Source organism: Mercenaria mercenaria, chromosome 18, assembly GCF_021730395.1.
Source record: "Mercenaria mercenaria strain notata chromosome 18, MADL_Memer_1, whole genome shotgun sequence".
Lineage (NCBI taxonomy): Eukaryota > Metazoa > Mollusca > Bivalvia > Venerida > Veneridae > Mercenaria > Mercenaria mercenaria.
This window is the reverse complement of record NC_069378.1, coordinates 44,511,430-44,535,339: the sequence shown is the minus strand read 5'-3', so window position 1 is coordinate 44,535,339 and position 23,910 is coordinate 44,511,430. Positions and strand designations below refer to the sequence as shown.

At 34.1% G+C, this 23,910-nt stretch overlaps 2 protein-coding genes and 1 long non-coding RNA gene across 3 annotated transcripts; 1 reads left to right on the top strand and 2 right to left on the bottom strand.

Moving 5' to 3' along the window:
• Positions 1-2,053: 2,053 nt before the first annotated feature.
• LOC123539053 (A disintegrin and metalloproteinase with thrombospondin motifs adt-1-like) lies at positions 2,054-12,751 on the top strand. Its single transcript, XM_045323527.2, has 10 exons — positions 2,054-2,166; positions 2,360-2,401; positions 3,341-3,420; positions 4,024-4,092; positions 4,547-4,676; positions 6,122-6,244; positions 6,701-6,871; positions 9,577-9,747; positions 10,842-11,006; positions 12,252-12,751. Exons 1-10 carry the CDS (start codon positions 2,139-2,141, stop codon positions 12,653-12,655), a joined length of 1,383 nt encoding a protein of 460 aa, XP_045179462.1. The 5' UTR covers positions 2,054-2,138; the 3' UTR covers positions 12,656-12,751.
• Positions 12,752-12,854: 103 nt separating this feature from the next.
• LOC123539398 (uncharacterized) lies at positions 12,855-21,837 on the bottom strand. Its single transcript, XR_008368291.1, has 5 exons — positions 21,626-21,837; positions 21,353-21,448; positions 20,572-20,973; positions 14,270-14,365; positions 12,855-13,902 (listed from the first exon to the last, which is right to left on the bottom strand). It is a non-coding gene; the product is annotated as an uncharacterized LOC123539398 (long non-coding RNA).
• Positions 15,202-16,689, bottom strand: LOC128550438 (neurofilament heavy polypeptide-like). The gene has a single exon (XM_053529499.1). It carries the CDS (start codon positions 16,668-16,670, stop codon positions 15,588-15,590), a length of 1,083 nt encoding a protein of 360 aa, XP_053385474.1. The 5' UTR covers positions 16,671-16,689; the 3' UTR covers positions 15,202-15,587.
• Positions 21,838-23,910: the final 2,073 nt, after the last annotated feature.

Sequence of the window (23,910 nt, the reverse complement as noted above, 5' to 3'; positions counted from 1 at the left end):
TCTATTTTTAGAAATGCTGGAAAATCTTATGTCACATAGGTTATCCCACACTCCTGTGACGGACTACTTCATGCACTGAATATACATATTATTTATGTAAAATAATTAAACCTCAGATACCTTTATCTATTCTCTCCGTTCCTTATAGTGTATTTCTCGATTCAAAATTCGTTACTTTATGATAAGAACGTACCGTTACGCTACAAACGATAAAACTAAAGCGGAACTTTGTTATTGTGCGTCACTGAAATGTCATCACGTCACTACTGCTTACAGACGTCAATTTCCCGCGTTTTAAATAGTTCCATATTTTCATGCTTGTTTTTATTTGTCTGTTGTTGTAATTTTTTGTAAGTGAGAAATAAAATCCATCATTGGTGTTCGGTGAAGATCAGAAATCCAAACCCTCGGGTGCACCAATCAAGTCTTAAACTCGGCACAGCCTCCTTTAAGACTTGAGCGGAGCGCCCTCGGGTTGGGATTTCCCGATCTTCACAGAAGACCAATGACGTATTCTTTATATCCGGCTCTTGGGTAGCCTCTTTACCGCCTAAACAGTTACACTCGAGCTAGATATTCCCATTTGCACCTACCACCAGTGAAAGAGTCTTTTGTAAATAAAAGGGATATATACAGACGAATCATTGGGCTGGCGAACTGATAGAACATACTGTTTAAAATGTCCTCTACGAGAAAAAGGTTTAGTACTTTAAAAGTCATCTGTGGTTCCAACTGTTTCGACTGATTGGCTGATATACGGACAGACGCATGAACAGCCCCAAACGTACATAATGAAATGATACTCATAATCTCCATATTCACGTTTCTCTATGATATATATTTATTCATGAAAATATGTACTTCTTAACATATTGAAAAAACATTTAGTTAGTCAGCCAATCAAATTGTTTGTTATATTTATTATACCTGTGATCATCCTTCGAATCACTTCGGAGGGAACCCCTCTTCTCACCGTGAAATCTTCCAAGTCGTCTTCCATCATGGCGGCTTTTTTACAAAGGGACGTAACTTATCATTTTCAGCAAATAAATGTAAATTAAGCATGTTACGCAAAATTTGATTGGTTGACTAGCTCGTGGGAACGTGATAGCTATGTCGTGGTAACGACTGACTATGTCGTGGGAACGAGATAGTAAATCGTTCCCGCGACATAGCGAACTCGTTCCCACGAGTTACTAAGTCGTTCCCAAGACATAGCTAGCATGCAATACTCTTTATTTTTATTGTACTATAATTCTTTTTATAACACTATTCTGTTTTTTATTGCGCTACTCTTTTTAAATGAATGCAATACTCTTTTTGAAAATTGCACTTCTCATTTTTATGTCGTTCCCACAACTTAGTTACTCATTACCACGACATACTAAGTCGTTCCCTCGAGTAAGAATCTCGTGGGAACGACATAAAATGAGAAGTGCAATTAAAAAAAAAGAGTAGTGCATGTCACTTCTGTGCCACCGTAATATGGTCTATATTACTAACCTCTTAATTTAAGAAAAATGCCAGTATCGTTGAATTCAAAATTTAATTGGAGTTCGAGGTTCGAAGCTGCGAACATTTGTTAAACCCGTATATTTTGTTGACTTACTCTTCGGCAATTTAAATAATTATCAACCAAAGTATGCGAAATTGACGTATTTTAAAATAGGTGTTCTGACTTAGACAGTTAAAAGATTGTGCGGTCGATAGCTAGACCAAAGCTTAATTAACGATCTGCACTTTTCCAAGAAATGGAATCCATGTAACATTTTAGTTGTAACTTGTGAAGCGTATTTAACTTAATATATAGATGGTGTCTCTTTGAAAAAGAATGTATAAACACTTTTTTGATTTACAAATAATACAATTGGTACTGAGGAAATAAACAATATGCGAAAAAGCTTAAAATTTCATATTTTGGAAGGATTAAATGTAGTTTTCGTTTGTAAAAGCTATCAATGTATGAGCAACATATTTTAAAAGGGAATGGCGATACAATACGACATATATAAACCCAAAAAGGATAAGTTATAGTCACGATATCGGTCATGTGTTTATTATCTAATCATCGTTGACATTCGGGACTGAATAAAAGTGCGTGCACGAAGAACCAGCGGTGAATATTGTTGAAGTCCGAAATGAAGCGCAACAAATTGCTCACTGCTTGTAAGTATACCATTTTACTTTTATTAAAACGTTAGTTCTCGTGTGAACATTTTTTGAAAATGAAACACCGGGTAAATTGTGCTTAATATCCGTGGTAACAAAAAGTAATTTAGAGGCTACATATTATGCACATAATTTCTGCCGCTGAATGTCTTTCATGTTTATTCAGATGAGTTTTATTTTCTTGTTTCAGATTTGACAATATTTTTATTTTTCGTCAATTCAGTCGTTGTAGGTAAGTCCGGGATATTTTTTATTTTTTATATGTATATATAATGCCCCAAGACTGGTGTGATTAACTTGACATTAAACCGCAGGGTTTTTGGGGTGATATTTTACTCATCTGTGAAAATGTTTCATAGTTTTCCACATTCAAGCCAGCTTTAAAGGTGACACTGCCAAAATCTAGTTAGGAATGAGGAACACAGAAAAGGGTGCCTTAAGAATGTCTTTGTGCTTTTTGACAGTAGATAACATCGGCATCTGATGTTTTTACGTCTTTAATGATACTGAGTTTATTTACTGTTGCGGGCAACGTAGATATTGACATGCAAAAATATGGTCAGCTTACTGATGGGAACACAAAAGTGACTCTCTGAGTAAACTTAAATCATGACTGCGTTTGTTTCTTACTACTATATGTTAGATTACTTCTTGCCATGGTGGAAGCAGATTTATTTTAAATAACCAATGGATCTCGTACAATAAAGCAAAGCTGCTTATCAGAAAGCAAAATCACCTAGACTTATAAACAAGAAATCAGACAATGTAAATATATTAAATGCATGCTGAGTTGACATTTAAGAGTTTCAGTAGTTGTAGAGTTTGAATGTTTCGAGATGATATAGAACTTACTTAATTTCATTCTTTGTTTCTATCGGCTAAACGTCATCCCGGTACAAGTATAGTGATGTAGCGACTTTTCAGCTGTTTACGGTGAAACAAGACCCCCAAGAGTCTCAAGATAATATTTCAGTCACGTAGAAGGGCCGACCTTCCTTTAACCAGAATGAGATGACTTCCTCACATCAAAGAATTGTACACTCCAAGTGAGACTTTGAAAATCACGGTGGTGAGGAGCAACCAACCTTAACCATTCTGCCACGGAGGTCCCCTGAACTTTATTTTAAGAAAACAAATCATCATGTAGTTAACCAGTAAGTATTATTTACAGACTCGTTGGAGTGTTTCCATTGTACCAACATTGATAGCGTGGACAACTGTACTAGCATTTCAAGATGTAGCTATGGACAGGTATAAGTAGAAACATGGCTTTTTATGCTTTTAATCTAAATTCTGACTTCAGTTAAAATGAAAACGTATTTATTGCAATGTATCAAACAGCTATAAAAATATACCATGAGCTTTGTTGCAAAACGTATCTCTCATTAAAGGACGAAAAAGTGAAATAACAACGCGTTCATCCTAATGTGTACTGTTTACAGTTTTAAAGGTATATGTTGGTCAATATATTTGCAAACATATTATTATGTCTAATTTGCATAAATTTACAAAAAGACTTATGTATGATCGTGTAACTAGTACCTACTGCATGTTACATCAACGGGTGTGTTTTTCAGGCGCAATCGATTTAAGTCTACCAAAGAGAGAAGGGTGTCTGGTGACACTCATTGACTACAGCCATTTTCATGCAAATTGTTTGCTCTTTTGATTCTCAGCTGTAGAAAGAAACCACTTAAGATGATTTTAAGCCCAAATAAAGCATTCTTATTACCAACTATACTGTACTAATCATTTTTTAAAAGATATTTCTTGCCTGAACCGCCCTCGTATATATTGGCGATGTCTCTGATATCAATGACTATGCATTTAGACACTTATTCATCTATTTTACAGTCGTGCTACCTAGATTTCGTTTCATCTGGACAGACAAACGTCTTCAATCTAGGCTGCATAGAGAATCAGGTATAAGTTGTAATTCTAGTTACCTTAACATACTTTCTAAATCAAATTCGATTTTTTTAATTTCCGAATAGTGTTTTTAAAATGTTCAAAAGTGGAACGAAGAAAAGCTAAATGTACGTACTGGAAACTTTTCAACATTTTTTTTAGCAAGGTCTTGGAATAAACCATTGATGTGATCTAATGAATTTCGCTCAATAACTATTATCACACGTAATGTTTTTAAGAGTAAAAATCTGGGTGTGATTACAGAATGAATTCAAGTTTAGGTAAACACCATCCGACTTAAAGTTTGATGAAATTCTAACTTTTTTATCAAAATATCGTTCTTAAGATTCATGTATACCGAATATCAAAAATGAATCGTTCCTTATTTTGAAGAATTTGTTATGATACAAAGAGTTGCACAAGGAGATATATTATGTATAGGCTAGACGTATTTCGTTTGCTCTTTAAGAAATGCGGCGTTCTTCCAAACAATGGACCTGGTATAGTTGGAAGAGATGTCAACAAACGTCAATCACAGACATGCCACGAGTGCTGCAGTACGGATAATTGTAATAAACACCTCTGTGAACATTTAAAACGTATGTCATTTTGTGTTTAACATATTATCATGTTTAATATAACGATAGCATTTGAATTCAGTAGTATATAAAGTTGAAATGACTCTGCTTAGTCCTGTTATACAACATATATTGTTACACTGTACTTGATAACTTTTCAGTGATATAAATTTTGTACTTTTACAAGAATATACTTTTAGAAGCACATAAATAAGAATTAACACCTTTAAACCTCACTAAATCTCACGTTTTGTTCAATCTATTGCGTCCACCTGTGAAAGCGGATATAATAAACAGGAGTGGTCATTAATAAAACACAAATCAGATCAGAAGGATTTGAATTGGTGACCTTCTTTAACCTAGAAACCACCGTACATTTTTTGGAGTTTACGAAAACGTGTAAAACTGTTAAACTCTGAAATTGTACTTAAAACACAATAAATGTTCGTATAATCATATACAACACATATTTTCATCAAAATTTCATTTTACATCTGACTAAATGAGGTCAGTCACAAATCTTTTATACAAATTGAGATGAAGCTAAGCTTATAACAACTATAAAAAGACAAGGATATGGAACAAGAAAATATTACAACTCAGTTTTGTTTGCATTCTGTGTTTTGAATATGTCTTTGCAGTGAATTTAATATAACAGACTTGGTAACAGTTTACTGCACTAAGTCTTAAATTTTTTAAAAGATATGTTTTAAAATGATTTTTAGTCTTAATATGATAACAATTTATGTCAGCCCTGTGGTATAACTAACAGGCCAGCAGTACAAGTCACCTTTACCTAGAAGAGGATTTCATTATATGTTCTGCATTTATTATCTAACGTTAGTAGAAGTGCGGTGTTCTGTTAGGGTCATGGTTTCTTCGCTCCTTCTCAGTGCGTAAACAAGATGCTAAGATACGAAGCATGGTAATACAATGCAAACATGATGCGAATGTACGAGGTTAATATCGCAACTTCGTATCGTATTATCGAGTTTTAGGGTCGTATTTTCGTACTATTGTCCCTTACACTTAACGGTAATATTAGGAAATACCGAAAATGCAATGTTGATATCGCGCATTTGCATCTCGTTTTCGTATTGTATCACCACACTACCATCCGTTCGGGCGGTGTTATGAAGGAAAGATCGTGTACCGTCAATATTTAAATTCGCGATATATTTTTTTGTCTCAGCAACCTAAGGATGAGGATGGTAATGCCGCTCTGTAGTATTGTAATAGCATGATTAGGCAAAGGACCGAGGGGTTGATATCGCAACAATACAATACGAAAACTCAAAAACACTACGCGAAAGTGCAGTTTTGATATCATATTTTAATCGCAATCTACAGTGCGATGGAGCGAAAAAAGGGACACTGACGGGACATGTAACTAAAATTATATGAATCAAGACTTTGTGTACGAATTATTTGACAAGCCCTACTTTTGACTTTTGTACCTATTTCAGCAACGGCATGTGTTGATAGCGAGAAGGTTGACTGTGCATATATGAACACTGTAGCAAATCTGTGTCTGGATATTCTTCATGCAAAAACAATATGCCCAAGGTTCTGTGGACTTTGTTCACTTGGTAAGGGGAGTTTGAACAAACTTCGTGTGAATTTGATGAAAGCCTTAGGCTGAAACATTGTTACACGAAAGCATAACTAACAAGAGTACCTGTATTGAGAATGTTCAAAACTTCTGAGAAACATTCGTTTGCCTTCAGTTTGCCAAATTGGTATATGCTTTTTGCACGCCGGTATATATAAACACTTAAATAACAATTATAGTGTTGTTACAGCGATACTTTTTATAGACCATAAGAAGTGTTGAGAACATAACATAGGTACGAGTTTTAAAGCAATGAACCATAGATACGGATGCAATCAAAAATCATAGTAGATGGGGTACACATAGGCTTACGTAGTCCGAATCATACCCCAAACGCTCCCGTATTATTCTGTTCCGGCATTTTGAACTTCGGCTGCGTCTGTATAATAATATATGATGATATATAAACGTATTGTATCTTATCAATTCAAAGTTGACGGGGCATGGACAGACTGGTCTGCATGGTCAAGCTGTGATGTTACATGTGAAAACGGTACCCAGTCTCGACACCGAACATGCACCAATCCGGCTCCAGCGAATGGTGGTTTAAATTGTACTGGAAATGAAATGGAAACTAAAGTGTGTCAGAGAGAATTATGCCCAGGTGAGTAGTTTTTGCTTATGGCGGAAACATTTACTCATATTTGTCAGCAATATTTACAGTGCTTACACTATTTTATCTTACCTATGTGATCATTACCTTCGTAGAACTCAAAAAGATATGATGACACGACAAAAAAATTACATATATAATATATATAAATTGCAAATCGTCGTTTTTAAAGTTCAAAGCGACCATGCAGATAAACAACTTTTTATAACACAAGAGATTCATTTACCAACAGGTGACACGTTAGGACGAAACAGGAAAGGATACCAGTGTTTTAAAATATATTAAGTTCATTAAAGAAGGACAAATATCCTGAAATTTGAATGAACATAAAAGTTACAAAAAGCCAAGTTCAAGCAGTTGATTTTTCTGTTTCTTTTAAGGGGAAATGGGACAGTTGTGTGGGTTTTTATATAGGCAAAGCAGGAATTCTATGAGACGGCATTTATTCTATAGTCTCGCTTACGCAAACAAATAGAAAATTTCTTCCAATTATGCCCCTTTTTTCAAGAGAAATGCAGTATGTTTACTCGTTAAAACAAAGCAAAAATTCTGTTTGATAAAATGGTTTAAAACTTTGCATAATGACTGGAAATGTAATAACAAAAAATAATGTGAAATGAAATAAGGTATCCGTACGCTAGATTTTGAGTTATCTGCCCTTGAAAATGACCTTGAAGAGCAAAAATCTCGCATTCAGGTGCAGATAACTCAAAAAGTAGCACCGTGACACCCATTTTTTGCATTTTGTTTCTAATAGGATGATCTATGATCATGCAAAGTTTAAGAAAATTCTCCCCGCTAGTTAAAATTTTCCTTCTTTGCCTATATAAAAACCCGACACAACTGTGGCATTTCCCCTTAAAATATTGTTTAAATTTTTATAGGCATAATTGGTGTCCCATAAAGAAACGTTTGATTCTAATCCGCCATGGACTTTAAAGTATGCATTCGTCCACTGATATACTCAGCGCTTAATTTGAATGAGTACTTAGAAATTATTTGGCATAGATACGTATTATTTCGGATTTTCGCAATTTACAACTAGTATGTATCATTGACAGTTGCCGTTTTTTCAGCCAGTTTTCAAACATTAAGCATTTGGCAAATAATTGCACTAACTATTTGGCATTTTGCATTCGGCAATAAGCATGGCGCACTGACCTTCCATAATTGTTCAATGCTAAGTGACAAATGTATAACGCTAAATACCAGTTACTTGTTGTTAAATAACAAATACACATTGTTTTATGCTAGATACTAAAGGGTGTATGCCATACAGTTTATACTAAGTGTCAAATAGTAAATGCGTATTGCTACTTGTCGACTTATCTATTTTTAGAAGTATATGAGCTGGATCTCGTTAACGTACACATGGAACTTCTAAATATTCTATAACAAGTATTGTTCTTTCAGTCTGATATGAAGCGTTTATATGCTCGTGGCAGCATAGGGACCGAATCTGTTTACACTATAAAGATTGAAAAATGTTAACAAAGTTTTGTAACAAAGGACAATGAGTTTTCAAAGGAGGATGCATTCATCCACTGATATAATCAACTCTTAATATGAATAAGCACTAAGCAATTTAGAATTTTCCATTTATTGTCTCGCATTTCGCAATTAACAATTACCATTATCGTTTGCAGATAACCATTTCACAGTCATTTTTGACATCTAGCATTTTCAATTAAATATTTGTCATTTTCCATTTGGCAGTCTGCAATGCGCATCGGCCTTCCTTATCCTCCAAAATCAATGTTTACAACTGGTACGTTTTCAGCGTCGTGTTTGTCTTGAATGGATGTGTAAAGTTGATCTATACACTGTTATAGAGATTTAAATATAATAATTTGATTTAGAACATAAATATTGCTCGAGTCTACTTCATTTGAATAATGAAATTATAACATTCTAAATATTGCATTACCATTCCTGTCAACATGAATCTCGAGTCAATGGTACTGTTACAGTAGTTGTTTTTCATTTTATTTTGTTAAATAAGGTATATTTTATTATACTTGTATGGCGCTTAATCCTTTGCTTACACCGGTATAAATGATAAATTTTGTGTTTATTTCTGATCTTAAAGTGACGACAGATAAGTGTTTAACTGTATTTTTTTATTAAACCAACTGTGATCATGTCTAGAAATAGAAATGTATTCAAGCAAATAATGTTATTTCCAGAATTATATATTATATTTTCCTGTTGCCTTTGCAATGGACCCCAAAGGTGATTAGGGATTTATTTCCATTTTTGTGTTATCCCTATTTGCTGTAATGGTTACATGTTTATGGCGGCAATTTGTTGATGTTTATTGTATTTTACTACATATATGAATTTGGTCAATCACTAATTGGTTGTTGTATATGTAATATGTTGTACCAAACTAACTCTATCTAAACTAATGTCGCGTAATAATACGCAGCGTCAATGCCTGAGCGTATCAATAGAGTAAGGATTAATTGCGGATTTGTATACTTAATTAGTTTGAAACAAAGTTTATTCAAAAGGAGAATTGGCAATTAACAGTAGAACAACGAACGTTTATCTATAAGACGATCAGGTTTATTAGCGAGTACAATTGAATAAGGCATTAAATTCAATACATACAAATACATGTATATCATACACATTTGTTCCTCCGATCTCATGCAAGGTTGTGTTTTTAGTTGATTACAAGTTATAACTTTCAGTTCACGGAGGCTGGACTAAATGGCAGGATTGGGAAACATGCTCTGTCAGCTGCGATATCGGGATTCAGAGACATCATCGTACATGTACTAACCCTGTGCCAGATAGGTTCGGAGATAATTGCTACGGCGATACCATGGATGTCAAGTTGTGTTTCCCGGGACCTTGCGCGAGTACGCGTATATTATATATACTTTGTCTGGGATTTATATTACCTGACCTCTTGAAAATGAGCTAGTAATTAATATATATAATCGCTCTGTGTCCGTTGTCGTCATAGTGTGTCGTCAGCAATTCTACTGTTATTAACCTAAAGGTAATAATTTTGGACAGGATCTTAATGAAACTTGGTAAGACTATCTACCTTAAAAATTCAGACGAGTTTGAAATTGATCCTAGGTCAAAAACTAGGTTTCCATGTCAAATAATAAAATCTACAAGAAGATAAAACGACCGTAAGCAAATAATAGCAGACTCGGTTTGAATGAGTCTGTTCGTGATAGGCAATAGAATTAACAACTCCACCACCAACCCCAAACACAACACAGCACCGGCTTAAGTGGAATTCTAGTAAAGTTATATTGAATGGACTCCATTATTCCAAAGTAGCAGTAAATAAGCAAAACTGAGTCAAAGCTTTTGATTTTTCTGACTGTCACGAGTACATGCTATATTACACGGAAAGGGATTAATTCCTATGCAAGGTTTTGTATTTAACCACAGGTAGCATGTTCTAGTTGGTCTGACTGATGCGCTGACTGATGCGCTCTAGTATTGACATACCTACTTTCCAAAAGAGTTAATTAAAAATGCTTGTAAACCGGAAGACCTTTTACATCCACCACAAGGTGCTTAAAGCTTAATGACTCTGCTGTAATCGATAGTAAAATCTATAAGAAGATCCTTTTAAGAAAATAACACAACCAAGTTAGGGTTTAAACTCGTTTTGGGCATGCCAATATTTCCAGTTAGTAACATAATTCTCTGCTGAGATAAGCTCAAACATTTAGTTTCGAAATACCAGACATTTATAAACTAAAATGTTTGACTTTCTTCCACTACTTTAGACTATTTTCAGACATATCTATTAAATCCAAACGATAACATTTTTCTTCTCAAGTACAATGCAACGTAAAGGCAAATGTCTTTTCTCAATTCGAGACTGAGTTGGCTCCATTTTGTTACGACTCATCCTTTCGTAATAGTTCATGAAGACCTTATCAGGATTAAAATATATAGCCACACTACGCTATTTTTCTTGTTTCAGATGGTGGTTGGTCAAACTGGGGAGTATGGGACAGCTGCACTGTCACCTGCGGGGGTGGAACAAAGACCCGGTCAAGGACATGTACAAATCCCCGTCCATCACCGTTAGGAAAGAACTGTGAAGGCGATACCAACCAGGTGTCAGCATGTGGCAATGACGTCTGTCGTAAGTAACATGAAGGCATAAAGGCAGTTGAATTCAGATTAACGGCAATATATCATAATCGTTAACAATGTGGAATATTAAAACTTCATTCTATTCTGTTTTATACTCTATAAACTAACTTCTGATAATCCGCTAATCCTCCTTAACGAATTTCAAAATTGCTGCCAAATTATTGTCTTGTCAATTTAAACACGTTTCACAAAATGACCTACATTTGGCTAATAGTATTCCGGTTTACTTCGTCAATTTACACCTAAAAACGGATTCCTGACTAGTATCCCTCCTGGTGAAATTCGAACGTGTTAGAATGAAAACAGACTTTAGTTTTGCGTGCTTTGTTGCATTTTCGTTACTACGCATCTGAACTCAAAACCGTGTTTTAATTATTTGCCATCAAAGAACGCAAAACTAAATCTATTTCCAAAGTATATGTATTCAAACACATGTTTAAGACATTCATCTTAAATGCAGTATCAAGTATTAAAAGACAATGCATTATAAATTATGAGTAACAGGGTGTAGAAAAATTGCCTGCTGCATTGTAGATAAAAACGAATAAGAGATCTTTCCTTTCAATATATAATAATATATAAAATAAACTAAAAAAAAAATTCTTAATGCATACATGCGGAGCCTCATTACCGCCCGAGAACCGGATATTCCCATCTGCACCCGGAACTAGTAAACATTATTATAATTACGATATACACGTAGTTCATTCCTGTCGAACCAAAAACTAAACATGAGTTATCCGCCTTGCAGGTGCCAGTGACGTATATTTCTATAATAGATCTGTTTCTAATATCACTTCTTTCTCAGATTGTGCAAACGTCACTAAGTACTACAAATAGTATACGCTTATTGAGTCAATAGTTTTGAATATTTACCGGCAACCTGTTCAATGGGGTTTTTATAACATGACATCAGGAACTAATCTTTACAGTTTCATTTTAAAATGTTTGACATAGTAGCCAAGCTAAGATGTGCGGAATATAGACCGGTAATACAACACAAACTATGGACCGGCAATTTATATAAGGAGCCATGTAATAAAAGGTATTATAGAGTAAAATTGTTTTTGACATATCAGTTCCACACATTAAAACGCTCTGTTTGTATTTTCATATGTCAGACAATATCGATAGATTACTCAGTGAGTTTTAATAAAAGCACGCATTTATTATGCATCGCTCTATTGAGATATCTTCCATATCAATTTAGACTGTTATAAATCATATTTTCCAGTGCCTAACGTTGCCTTTAACGCTTACTCGGTTGACGACTTGAGTCCTGCTGCAGGCCAGACCATGGTTTTTACTCGCGTCTTGGTGAACGAGGGAGGAGCTTACAATAATTCTACAGGGGAGTTCACGGCACCTGTGCATGGAACATACTCATTCAGTGCACAAATGTGTTTTGCTAACAATCAGAATTTGTACTTTGACATCAAGGTAGGGGACACGACGTACGCCTCATCCTATGCATTTGATGCTAGTGCTGTTTCTTGTCCCATGGCACAGGCTGTTGCCACCGTGAAGAAGCATCAGAAAGTGATTGTGCAGTGGACACACACCACGTACACCGGGAACTATATAGTGCGTGGTGATGCATTAAGGAACTACTTTACGGGAATAATAGTCCATGCATAGATTTATTTAGAAGGTTGTTAAATTTTCCATATTTGTATTGTCCAATAATTTCAAGTCCATATTAAATTTACAGACGTCGGTACAAATTCTTGAGAAGGATTTATGTTTATTTATTACAGTGTAATAGTACGTTATAGAAATATTTGAACGAAAAACTTCTGGTAAAGACAAACACGCTCAAATTCACTGCACAGTCAAAAATAAACATTTTATGCACCTTCATATTAAAGTGTAAAGAAAATCACTTAAACTTTACACATTATTTTATCCAATGCGCGGTAAGGAAATAGACACTTATGACTATTATCTTTCGCTCTCAGAGGCATACATCAAATGATTTTGAGTTGATTTGCACATGCTCAACACTTTCTAACAAAAAATGAAGAATCACAATCAAGAAAATGGTTTATTTCTGTTGATATTTCTTGTTCTTCTGGACCCACCAACTTAGATGGTTCTATATATATTTTGGTGCTGCTACCAAGCTAGCCAACAAGCAATAGTAAGAAAGCATTTTCACAAGATTACAAGTATCCTTTTTTAATCCAGATACCGGCTAGCGTTTAATAATTTATTGAGAAAGTGATGAAGTTTTAAATACTTTCAAAAGCCAGGCTGAAATTTTCTTTGTCGTTCTGGACAGACACAATTCAACCGTCAATTCAAGTAAAATATTAAAGCGGCATGCCTCCAGATCGTTCAACAACAAAAAAATATTATTTTTAGATATCTTGAAATAAATGCTATATTTCTTAAGAAGGCTTTAAAACTTAATTACTGACAAACTTTATGTTACGGAAACACATGAGAATTTGCTGTTAAAATCGAAAATCGAAAAGCGTTTGTCACGCTTTTACTCCAGGTAAACTGTCTCGATTATAAATATCTATATTTTGAAGTCATTATTCACTACTTCAGCTAAAGCGCTATTCGTTACGACGACGGGAAAATGTCTTTCTTGCCGCGGCGGTTCGGGGTTCGATTCCTGACGCGGTCATCTTTTTTTCTTGATTTGGATTTTTGAATATTTTAGAAACAAAAATTCATGTTCTAAAGTTCATAATGTAACCCTGGCTTCCCGTGATTTGTATGGAAATACGTAACAAACGAAGTCATAGGTACAGCATAGTTATTTATTTCTGTTCAGCTTTATATAATAAATTGACACGAAATCTTCTCGTAAAACCAGTCTGTTATACGACATGAGGATATAGAGATTTCTAACCTCAAAACGCTCAAACGTCGCTCTGAAATTAACAATTACACATATTTTACTATATGATCCTGTCAGCTGGTACGCAGTAACTAAAGATATATAATATACATGTCGTCATTTATATAAATGATAAAATATAAAATAGTTCCGTACTTGTACTTGTGGTTCGACAGTTCTTTTATATTTAAAACAATACAATCCTTGATCCAAAGTGTATAATAGGTCCCTTAACAAGCAAAAGCTTTACAGATCAAAAGTACAATAAATACACATGTAAATACAAAGATATACATGTATGGAATACATATACATTTGCCAATAGTAACACAATTACTTAGACTTGTAAAAATTACTTACACCCTTCAGATACTTATACAAATACTTATACAAATACTTACTGGATCTATGGGATCCACAGCCCACATACAATTCTGGTAACACACTCTCTACACACTCTCTATGTCCTTTCCCAGGTGCAGTGGTGCTCTGAACTGCTGTAACCAATAAATTAGTAAAGTAAAAAGTGACAAAGATAAAGTTCGATCATTTGACAGTCCGGGAAAAAATGGCGCGAGGCGGGAAAATCAAAGGAAGCAATAAAACAACTCAATCCAACCGATAAATACACAATTCCACAGCCAACGGAAAACCTGTACAAAAACCTACATACCTTTTATCTCTATGTATTGCCTAACCATTAATTTGCCAAAATAATTAAGCTTTAATACATCTAAATGTGCATATGAAAATGCACGATGTTACACTATCGATCATCTGTATTCTACTGCCCTAAGTATCAGAAGAATTCCGAATAAAATCAATAAACCATTGCTATACTATTTAGGCTACAGGCCACTAAATTTAAACCAATACCATACTGTTATAAACTATGTATAAAATCTGCACCCGTCACACTCTCCCCCGCTTTGTAAAAGTCGTCTCGACCTAATGAAGATACACACTTATGATCATTTAAAACATAGTCCTATGATCTAAATAACTATATGCTATGACTTAAGCAAAATATAAGGTTCATATTATCGCAATCGCTGAAATGACAATTGACATATATATTATAAGTAATATGATACCATTGTATAACAAAATAACACATACTTATGGCATAATTACTATTGCTGAAAAAAATGACAGGTTAAAAAAACAACATAATTGTACAACCAAAACTATCATCTTGCCTGCAAAAGATAACATAATTAAATATTATAATCAATACTAATGTATAAAGTAAAGGTTAATTACTTATAAAAAGTAATGATCACTTATCCTTTTTCTAAAATTTCTTATTTCATTACTGTAATAGTACAGCAATAAATCATCTGTTCACTCTAAGTTATGCTATAAGAAACACAAATATATTTATCGTTTGAATATCTGATTCTTTATTGTAATATCTGTCACATCACAATAAATGAGCACTATATATATTTATTACTTTTGTAAAGCAATAAACAATTTCATATTATACCAATGAAATATACATCAACTGATACAAAATGGTAGAACAGTATGTTCATATGAAATAGAGTTGATATAATATCAGTTACATTGTAACATATCAAGTTACCTTATTTCAAATCACAATATGTCCATGTGAACTAAGTAGAGTCTCATAGCAGACATCTCTATTGATCATTTTAAACAATGTTTATACATATAAACAAAATATCAAGTGTCATTTATTTTAAAAACATAATATCACATATTCAATTTGCTTAAAAGTTCTGCAGTTACTTTTGCCTGCTGTGTATGCAAGTCTAAAAGTTGTTGTAATTGACAGCTGTCTCTCTGCAGCTTTTTCTGTCCAACCTGATAGTCCTTATACCAAATGGGTTCTTTCTTAGGTCTTGAAGATCTTCTTGGTGATCTTTTAACCTGTTCCTTGTTTGGTTTTCTTTTAGGAGGTGGTCTAGGCGGTGGCCTATCTTCTTCATCAGTCTCATGTACCAGATATTCTCTTGGTCTTTTTCCTTCCTCCACTTCTTCTAATTCTTCTTCTGAAGACTCTTCTACTAAAGCAACATCATCTTCTGAAGGTTCGTCTACTTCTGTATCTACAGAAAGTACTTCAACCTTCTTATCCCTTCTCTGAAACTTTTTTAAAGTATACATACCTGTATCAGTTTTTTCTTCTGTTTTGTCTTCTTGCCTACCTGATGCTCCGTCTATTTCTTTCTCTATATGTTTACTTCTGGGCTGACCGGTCAGTCTCTTTCTAGAACTTGTGTATACAACTTCTACATCAGATTCACTATCTGTCTCTTTGTGTTTCTGTTCTGTATCTTTAGCAGATTCAGATTTACTAGCTATCTCTTTGCGTCTAGCAATACCTTCTGTATCTTCCGATGTTTTATTCTGTAAGTTTGGATCTGGTCTTATATCTGGTATCTCTCTATCCATCTTTACAGGTAATAAGTGGTTTCTATGTAGTCTTCTGACTTTCCCGTCTGGTGCTTTTACAATAAAAACCGGTATCTCTTTACTTGGTTGTTCCACCACCTGATATACTTCCTCCTCAAAGCGATCTGCAATCTTGTGCTTACCATCAAACGCAAGGATTTTCACTAAGACTGTATCTCCTATATTTATTTGTACAGCTTTTGCCTTCTTGTCAAACTGATGTTTTTGCTTGTTTCTGGCCTTTTCTAAAGATCTGTTGGCAATTTCTCTTGATGTTTCTAATTTATTCTGAAGATCTTTTACATAATTTGTACTCATACTGTCTTCTTGTTCTAACTGGAAGAGGGCGTCTATTGGTAGTTTTGGCTTTCTTCCAAACATCAGCTCAAATGGTGAGTATCCAGTAGACTCGTGTTTGGTAGCATTATATGCGTAGACTTAAGTTGGTAAATACTTTTTCCAGTCAGCCTTTTTGTCTGGTTCCAATGTTCCTAACATGTCTAAAAGAGTGCGATTATATCGTTCAGTCTGTCCATTACATTGCGGGTGGTAACTAGTTGTTCTTGTTTTCTGAATGTCCATAAGTTTGCAGAGTTCTTTCATAAGGTCCGATTCAAAATTTGCGCCTTGATCACTATGTAAAACTGAAGGTATACCGTAATACAGAAAAAAATTGTCCAAAAGAGCTTCAGCTGTTGTTTTTACTGTTTGATTTCTAGTTGCTACTGCCATTGAGAATTTGGTGAAATGATCTGTGATAACCAGTATGTTTCCAACTCCTCCTTTACAAGGATCTACTGTCAAGTAATCCATACAAACTCTTTCTAATGGATATGATGATTGGATGGTGACTAGTGGGGCTCTGATATTTGTTGAGGATTTCCTTCTCAGGCATCTATTGCATTTCTCTATCCATTTTTCTATGTCAATAGTATAACCTGGCCAATAAAATCTCTCCTTCACCAATGATATTGTCCTTTCTTTGCCCGGATGGCCAACATCATTGTGCAATCCTCTCAATACCTGCTGTTTGTATATATCTGGTAGTACAAGTTGATTGACTATCTGGTCGTGATCATTTGTCTGTCTATATAGTAGTCCTCTCACCATTTTAAATTGTTTAAAGTGCCTTGACATTGTTTGATGCTGTCTGTTATTGGCTATTAGGTTCTTCCTTGGAAACTGTCTATCAACTGTGGCTCTATACCATATTCCTACTATTGGGTCTTGTCTTTGTTGTCTTCTGATCTCTCTCATTTCAATCTGAGCCATTGGCATTCCTGGACTCTCAGTTGATTCTACTATATTCAATGTTGCACATGGTAAAATGTCTATGAACGGTGAACAGTGAACTGAGTTACATATAGCTTTAACTGTGTCATCTTCAATCTTGATACTTGATACTCATGTCATTCTCAACTTTCCTGAGAGCGACTTTAAATTTCTCATAATCATGTATAGTTTGATATTCAAACTTGGCCCATTGTTTAAGGTCTGGTGTCAAACCTTGATATAAAATACTTCTTAATTTGTCCTTCCCTCCAGGGCCAGTAATAGCTCCCATTTCTTCTGCTTTTAAAAACAGATCTTCAACTTTTGAAGAATAAACAGCTATTGTTTCATCCTGCTGTTGAGTACAATCATATAGCTTCTTCATGATTGACTCTTGTGTTTCTATAACACCAAAAGTGCTTTCGAAGGCATGTATAATATCAGCCACTTTTGCACCTTCACCAGTTCTCCTTAACAAATCTGCTGTTTCACCCTTACAGGAACGACGTATTCCTTGAAGTATAAGTTCTTCACTATGGAACTTTTCTTTTAACAAACATTTAAGTTCGTATTTCCAAGTCTGAAAAGAAACTTCTCTTTTCCCTAATTCTTCATAAAAGATAGATAATCTTGGAACCTGATGGCTTATTTTAGTTTCCTTTTCCTCGCCATAATGTCTCATATAATGTACAAGGTCATCTGCATTTTCTACTTTCGGAGTTGCATGTAACTCTCTAAATGCTGCCACCATCTTCTTTTCATCCTCCGTCAACTCCATAATTACAATATATCACAAGTTACTTTCACAATATTTCAGATATATAATTCACTTTCACAAACTAGTCTCTGAACTTCAGTGATAGTTTGTTATATAAGACAATAACCTATGTCACAATTCACACTGAGTATCACCAATACTCACGTAAAACATATATACATACCACTATTCAATACAGATTTACATATACATGATGTATATACAACATCAACTTTCAACAATTTATTATTGAGTACTGTATTATCAGTTTTGTAAGCAATCACTGATCACTGTTGTATATATATATATATATATATATATATATATATATATATTCACTATACTATTATTCACAGTTCACTATTTACCTAACTATTTACCTAAACTGTTTCAGTTTTCTTATAAGAATCACACCTTTCAACTATCTCACTCTTCTCACACAACTAACACCAAAGACACCTAAAGTTTCTACTTATTTTATTCTTTGCTATGTTTTCCTGTAAGTATTACACCTTTTAAACTATTTCACTCTTCTCACACAATTAAAGCCGAACTTCTGAAGTTTCTAATAATATTATATCTCAAAGATCATGTGATGTTGTAATCACAATGATATGCACTGTTCCTTGCAACTGAAACAATTTCTAAAATATATCACAAGTATGTTTCTACCAGATGAAACAACTGCTAAAATTACCGTCTAAGTATCTCTTTATTCAAACGGACAACTTCAGTTGAATAATTAATTCAGTTCAATTATTCAATACACTAAATAAATATTTTGCACTATAATCAAACAAACTATGTGCAAAGTCCGAAGTCAGTTTATTTGACCTTTTACGGTATTCGACGCGCAAGAATAAAAGTATCCGACTAAGTAAAACTATCTGTCGATATGTACTGTGTGACTCGAGACAACACAATTCTTGTACAACATAACACGGTGTCGGCTAATGAATTCAACTTTCACTATAGAGTATCAGTATTTAACAATTTGAATTAAATTCAAAAAGTTAAGTACTTTTCTTATTGTCTATATAGTGTAATATGTTAAAATCTATTAAACTTTATACAAAGTGTAACAGATTAACAAATATTCCAAAAAAATTTCTTATGATAACAGTGCTGCTGAAAGTGGTGCAAACAGTAACAAGTATAACCACTGCAGAACTGCAGAAAATATTGCTAATTCAATAAAGCTTTAAATGTAATCAATAATGTTCTTAATTATCAATTACACTGTTCAATGTTTACAATTAACTACTGACCAAGTATTAAATGTTGTATAAAAGAATAAATATCTATTAAATTTCTTTCTAAATATTCAGTATTAACTAATACACAAAGTTGTTCAATGCTGATGACCTACATTCAGTAATACACTGCTTCACTGGTCATGTGACTGACACCTGTATGCAAGTATTTATTTTCAAACCAATCAACTGTAAGTATGCTACCATGTGATTATCATGTGATTTAGGTCACCAAGGTCACAGACAAAGTATGAATGAAATGTACATGTAAAGCTCACTTTGATGTACAGCTGAAATAAAGTTATTAATTTGAAAATTTCTGAAAGTGATATTTATCAATTAAATCTTACTCAATATTTTCTTTAAAAAATATGTATCTATCTAGTAATTCTACTTCTACAGAACTACCCTGAATATCTCCTTTACTACAATAACCACAGAATGTAAACAATAATTTACACTTGTAAATTGTATATTATCAGCTTGTGTGATAAGAAAACCAGTTTACACCAGCTAAAACAACATTGATTTGACTACAGCTACTACACTTTCAGTCGACAAACCCAGAAAAATGTAGTTACCACCTTTTTTTCTAAGAAAAAAGAACTGGCGTGGACAGTAAAAAAATCTGGGACTGTCAAAATGATCTGTGTGAATTAATATTTAAAATGTTTCAGAAGAATTTGATAGATATTTTAATTATGCAAAGTTATATTTCATGCAAATTAGTGGATTATGCCCTTCACCGGTGAAATGTGCTTTACTCGGATTGCCTCAGACTCACACTTTACAATATCACACTAAAAATATATTTTTTTTTAAATATATATTTACTGATTAGCACTAAATTCACAGCTGATTAAGATCAGACTTCAATTACTTTCTCTACACTTGAATTATCTTTATTTAACAATTTATTTGAGATCTGAAGTACTAAATTTAAGAAACAAAGGCTATTTTAGTGCTGATCAAGTAAATAACATACACAATGTCAACTCACCAACTGATGACCTTTTTACATTCACAACAATGTTTATTATCAAGAACCACAAGCACAATGTCCTAATGTTTACACTGTAAATTGTCACTGTAAAAATGTGTTCCTCTCTTCTCCATCCAATTACGTAATTTATCATCCAAAGATACAGAAGTCCAAATATGCCATTTAGAAGTGTTCTCCCTTGTTGTTTTCGTAAGTCTCGTCGTGGTCGCCAAATCTGTAACCCTGGCTTCCCGTGATTTGTATGGAAATGCGTAACAAACGAAGTCATAGGTACAGCATAGTTATTTATTTCTGTTCAGCTTTATATAATAAATTGACACGAAATCTGCTCGTAAAACCAGTCTATTATACGACATGTGGATATAGAGATTTCTAACCTCAAAACGCTCAAACGTCGCTCTGAAATTAACAATTACACATATTTTACTATATGATCCTGTCAGCTGGTACGCAGTAACTAAAGATATATAATATACATGTCGTCATTTATATAAATGATAAAATATAAAATAGTTCCGTACTTGTACTTGTGGTTCGACAGTCCTTTTATATTTAAAACAATACAATCCTTGATCCAAAGTGTATAATAGGTCCCTTAACAAGCAAAAGCTTTACAGATCAAAAGTACAATAAATACACATGTAAATACAAAGATATACATGTATGGAATACATATACATTTGCCAACAGTAACACAATTACTTAGACTTGTAAAAATTACTTACACCCTTCAGATACTTATACAAATACTTATACAAATACTTATACAAATACTTACTGGATCTATGGGATCCACAGCCCACATACAATTCTGGTAACACACTCTCTGCACACTCTCTATGTCCTTTCCCAGGTGCAGTGGTGCTCTGAACTGCTGTAACCAATAAATTAGTAAAGTAAAAAGTGACAAAGATAAAGTTCGATCATTTGACAGTCCGGGAAAAAATGGCGCGAGGCGGGAAAATCAGAGGAAGCAATAAAACAACTCAATCCAACCGATAAATACACAATTCCACAGCCAACGGAAAACCTGTACAAAAAACAAACATACCTTTTATCTCTATGTATTGCCTAACCAATAATTTGCCAAAATAATTAAGCTTTAATGCATCTAAATGTGCATATGAAAATGCACGATGTTACACTATCGATCACCTGTATTCTACTGCCCTAAGTATCAGAAGAATTCCGAATAAAATCAATAAACCATTGCTATACTATTTAGGCTACAGGCCACTAAATTTAAACCAATACCATACTGTTATAAACTATGTATAAAATCTGCACCCGTCACAATAATATGACCAAAACTTCAATTTGAAAGAAAGATTATTCTTTAGCCAAATCTGGAGGCATGCTGTTTTAACTTTCATGAAGAAAAGCTATATAAAGGTCCACTACTAAAACCTGAACGAGTATTATATGAAAACCAAAGTTTGTAGCTGAAACTTCATATTTACTGAAAATATGACCCACTGGATCGGACCTGACCAAATAGTTGTGAATATGTTCAAGAATAACCAACAAATAAACAAAAACATTTCGCCTTTTTCAAACCGAAAGTATGTTTTCCGACTGCTTACGAACCCGTCGCGAATCTTCGGATTTTTCGGAAGAATGCTCCGCAACGAGGCTATAATTCATAAATAAATCCAACGATAAGGTGATGTTTACAAACATAGCATAGGGAATTCAACATTTTTGTAACTCACAAAAAACTTCATGAAAACCATTTTTATAATACAGGTACATGTAATATACAGCTATATTACAAGTTTTCGGGTGGACAATTTAGGCCCTTCTTGAATAAATGTGGTTTCGCAACTTAATTTGCAAACTTATTAAGTCAATCTCTTTTCAGAATAGTTTTAAGAACATAGATGAATAGCTATCTTACACTCTAGAAACAAAATGTGATTGAAATTTACGTACGTACACTTGATTTATGTACACATTGCTTCATTAATTGATTGTGACGTCGCAAGACTTTAGTGCAGGTAGCTTTGTGGACAAATCTTTTAGCTGTCCATCTCAGAACCCTGTAATCATTTATCATGTTTATTCGGACGCATCCAGGTACGCAGGCGCAACTTTTATTGATCAGTGCGACCAGTTTGTAGCGCATGACTGTTAGCCCGTTTGGACAAAGCAAAACAATTCTCTGCTAGAGAATCATAAATTATTCATTGCGTGGTTTCATCTCTAAGTTATACGAAAAACAGTATTTAGGTATACAGAAAACCAGATTTGTTTACATAGTTTGAGAAAAGCAGCATGGGGTCGTTCAGTACATTTCTTGTAGTATTTCCCAACAGTTGCAGTCGATAAGACGAAATCAAAGTCTAAAGGCTGGCAGTCTTCGCAAAATGACTATGACATTTTCATGAACTGTTGATGTCTTTTCATTAAACTGGCAGGGTGTAAATACCTGACTGGTACCTCCAGTAGTTTATTAACCTATAATAATTAAAGATGTGTCCAGGGTACATTAGTAGCGGCATAATAGCCCAGCTTATTTCCGGTGTTGTGTTGCCTCAATTACATAAGGAAAAACATACTAATTCTGATATTTTCATACAATACTATCTTTTGCACTGAAACGTTTTTTTTTTCTTATTCAAATGTAACTGACAAGGGAGATAATTATGTTAGTTTAATGATATGATGCATGAATAATGTTATCTCCAGTGTTTCCGCTGAACGGCGGAATGACATGTACCACTCATGTTTTCAGAAGTTAACACGCATTTCTACGGCGGTGAAAGTGCCTTTACATAATTGTCTGATCTTATAGTTGAATATGTAAAGAATAAAGCCATGTCATTTTAGGTGTTAATTAAGTTGCGCATTGTTAACAACCGTTCCTACTTCGTATTGCAGATGCCCTTAAAAGGTCATTTGTAACACATCCAATGGGGAGTTTAAACCAGTAAACCAAGCCTTACTCTCTATTCCTGACAATGGTCCTTAACTGAATGGCAGTGTATATTATACATCAATACGCATCAAAACATTAATTCAGCATAGTCACGTACCAGAATAGAACTATCGAACTACCATAATGCAACTTAGGGCTCAATACTTTTAGTAATGTTACTAATGTTCAGATATACAGCAAGTCAGTTAGATGGTCCTTTTGATCATAGAGTCTATTAAATATGTCTGCTTAAGCCGCTGCTAGAAGGGGTTAGGGGTGTTGCAGGTTTTATTACCACTCATGACCAGACTCAAACAAACCGAGTCTGCTATTGCTTTGCTTGGTTGCATTTCATGCTTCCATAAGACTGTTTTATGTTCTTATTTAAGTTTTATTATCACAGAACAATGCGAAACCTA

What these genes read in the sequence shown, in the direction of transcription:
- LOC123539053 (XM_045323527.2), top strand. Translation starts at nt 2,139, where the DNA reads ATGAAGCGCAACAAATTGCTCACTGCTT. An exon ending in CAAGATGTAGCTATGGACAG is followed by an intron (nt 3,421 to 4,023) that starts GTATAAGTAGAA and finishes TCTATTTTACAG; the next exon opens with TCGTGCTACCTAGATTTCGT. An exon ending in TCAGAGAGAATTATGCCCAG is followed by an intron (nt 6,872 to 9,576) that starts GTGAGTAGTTTT and finishes TATAACTTTCAG; the next exon opens with TTCACGGAGGCTGGACTAAA.
- LOC128550438 (XM_053529499.1), bottom strand. Translation starts at nt 16,670, where the DNA reads ATGTTTGGAAGAAAGCCAAAACTACCAATAGACGCCCTCTTCCAGTTA.